Source organism: Panthera uncia (assembly GCF_023721935.1).
Source record: "Panthera uncia isolate 11264 chromosome C1 unlocalized genomic scaffold, Puncia_PCG_1.0 HiC_scaffold_4, whole genome shotgun sequence".
NCBI lineage: Eukaryota > Metazoa > Chordata > Mammalia > Carnivora > Felidae > Panthera > Panthera uncia.
The window spans coordinates 70,789,301-70,792,048 of NW_026057585.1; the positions used below are offsets into that span (position 1 = coordinate 70,789,301).

At 53.3% G+C, this 2,748-nt stretch overlaps 1 protein-coding gene across 1 annotated transcript in view; it reads right to left on the reverse strand.

The window, feature by feature from the left end:
• Window positions 1-903: 903 nt before the first annotated feature.
• Window positions 904-2,748, reverse strand: part of ST3GAL3 (ST3 beta-galactoside alpha-2,3-sialyltransferase 3) — a 191,960-nt gene continuing 190,115 nt past the window's right edge. The window contains exon 12 of the mRNA XM_049617323.1: window positions 904-1,075. Within this exon, the coding sequence (XP_049473280.1) occupies window positions 986-1,075 (90 nt within the window). The 3' untranslated portion in view covers window positions 904-985. The remainder of the gene's footprint in view (window positions 1,076-2,748) is intronic.

Here is a 2,748-nt window from a genome sequence, read left to right on the forward strand (position 1 = left end):
AAGAGGAGGCCAGATTCGGGGAAGAGCTTTATTGCTTCCAGGATGGCTGCCACAGCCTGGGTAAGGTCCTTGAGCCTCACTTCCCTCTGGTCCAAGCTAAAGGCAGAACCCAAGGACCTGACAGTCTCATTGCTGAAGTCCAGAACAGCTGCCAGGTTGGTCAGTCCAGGCTGGGGCACTGTCCTATGGATCAGCTGCAGCTGGGGAGGGGGGCGCTATTCCCATCAGGTTGGGCCAGGCCCCATCTCCCAGGCTCTGTAGTTCTTTCTGCTTAACCCAGGGGCTGTCTTGTTGGCTTAAATGATGGCTCCAGGGTTTCCCTGTGGGGTAGTTAGGGGCTGGTGAATGGGAATACCCCATCTTCTCCTCAAGAAAGGCCAAACAGTGTCATGAGCTGGAGAGGGCTGGCATGAGACCTTGCCCACCTCCCCTGTAGTCCCGAGCAGGGTCCAGGCTAGTCATGGCACCCCTACTCTACAGGGAGCCCACTGCTACCACGACCCGATAGGCCCCCTAGTGGGCCTCTTTCTGTATGGCAAGTGGACCAAAGTTGACCTCTCCAACCTTATTTAAAAATAAATTATCCCTACCCTCCCCCCAACCCCAATTCACAAAATGATAATACACCAAACACTGATTGGAGAAATGATTCCAGCAGCAGCCCTGCTGCCTGACGTCCACCTCCTGCATGCTGGGCCTGCTGGGCACGGCTGGTGGCCTCCTGGCCCTCTAGCTTCAAGGACCCAGGCTGAGAATGAGGCCAAGTGCTGGTCTCTGAGGCTGGCCTCTGGGCAGACACAGCTCTGGCTGCCCTGCCAAGGCCTCGCCACCCCTGGGGCCACTTGGCACTGTCCTTCTCGGGGTCTAAAGACTCCTGTGCCTTTCAGGCAGAGCCAGACCAAGGCCAATGAAGTGGGCAGGTGGTGGTGGCTGCTGCTTGCTCTTGGCGGTGCCAGGACCTCCGTGGCCATGTGCTGGGCCCGCCTCAGATGCCGCTGGTTAGGTCGGTGATGACACGTGCTTTCACCAGCTTCCGCAGAAACTCTTTCTCTCGCTGGATATTGTGCGTCCAGGACTGGAAGGAAAGACACGGAGATGTGATGAGTTGAGCTCAGTGCCCTCTTCTGACCACTACCCTCCCATGCTCCAGAAGGGCCACGGTTCATCCTCCCTCCTTCCCCACACTGGGAGAACTATGCCTCTTCTCCTCTTCCAAGTCTTAGATGTAGGCCTTCCAACCTTGTTCCCCACAGACTTCAGCACCTCCTTGTCTGGCCGTATGTCCAGGGCACCTAGGTCCTAGGCACCCTGAGGATAGGCAATGTGAGTCACTTAGGTCTGGCCCAGGCCTGGCGGGTGGGCCCTGCTGGAAAGAGAACCGCGTGGGGTGGCTTAGTCATCCTCTGGCCTGATGCAATCCAGTCTCCAAGCCTGGGGGCAGCTGATGAAATCCTGCCTCTCAGATCAGAGGAGCCAGGGGGCCCGAGACCAAGAGGCTCACCTTTCTGTTAATGTGGAAATTATAGGGAAGATGCTGCCTTCTGGGGCTTTCCTGGGGGAAGACTGCACCCAGGCTGAGGCTCTTTCCTGTCCCCAGTACTCCCACCAGGAGGCTCTGATGGCTAAGTCTCTGATGAAAAAGGGCTAACTGATTGACTCAGTGAGCGTGGACAGCCTCTTCACAGTTTGTACCCACCTGACTGCTCTGCTGGGTTGGTCAGCACCAAGCCTCACAGCGATGTTAACAAGCACTGTTTACTGGTGCTAAGGATGCGGGGCTCTGTCCTGTCCTTATTCTCTTTCAGTCAACTTTGTACAACTGGCCAGATCCTTTCAATCTAAAACGCAGGCAAAATTCCCTATATTCTCTGAGTGTTCCCTTCTACTTTTTTTTTTTAATTAAAAAAAATGTTCATTTTTGAGAGAGACAGAGTGAGAGAGCATGAGTGGGGGAGGGGCAGAGAGAGAGGGAGACAGAATCTGAAGCAGCTTCCAGGCTCTGAGCTGTCAGCACAGAGCCCAACACGGGGCTCAAACTCGTGAACCATGAGATCATGACCTGGGCCGAAGTCAGACACTCAACCAACTGAGCCACTCAGGCGCCCCTCCCCTTCAACTTCTTATGCTAACCACAAACCCAGCTGCCCCTAAGGACAGTGTACCCCAGATGCATTTCAAGTGGGGACTGTTCTCCTCTCCCCCAATCCACACTCCATGACACCTGAAGGTCTACAGGGTCTTCCTCTCTCTATTGGTCCATCTACACAACTGTTCCTCCAAACTCCCTAAAACCTCTGGCTCCCTTGAGGCTTCTGTCATTATATTCTGCTGTCTGTGAACTGCCCCCTCCCTGTTGCAGTGTGATTTGCCCTCATTCCTTGAAAAGTCCATCTTCTGGCACACTCTCTCTTTGAAGGCAGGGACTGTTTGGCACAGAGTAGGTGCTCAATAAATATGTACTGAATGAAATTAGATTTTGTGGGTAAGCTTAGGAGTGCCTAGATGATGCAGTTGGTTAAGCGTCTGCGTGACCAACTCTGGATCTCAGCTCGCGTCATTATCTCACAGTTTGTGAGTTCGAGCCCCACATCGGGCTCTGCGTTGATAGCACAGAGCCTGCTTGGGATTCTGTCTCTCCTTCTCTCTGCCCCTTCCCTGCTTGTGCTCTCTTTTTCAGAATAAATAAACTAAAACAATTAAAAAAGAAAGAAAGAAAGAAAGAAAGAAAGAAAGAAAGAAAGAAAGAAA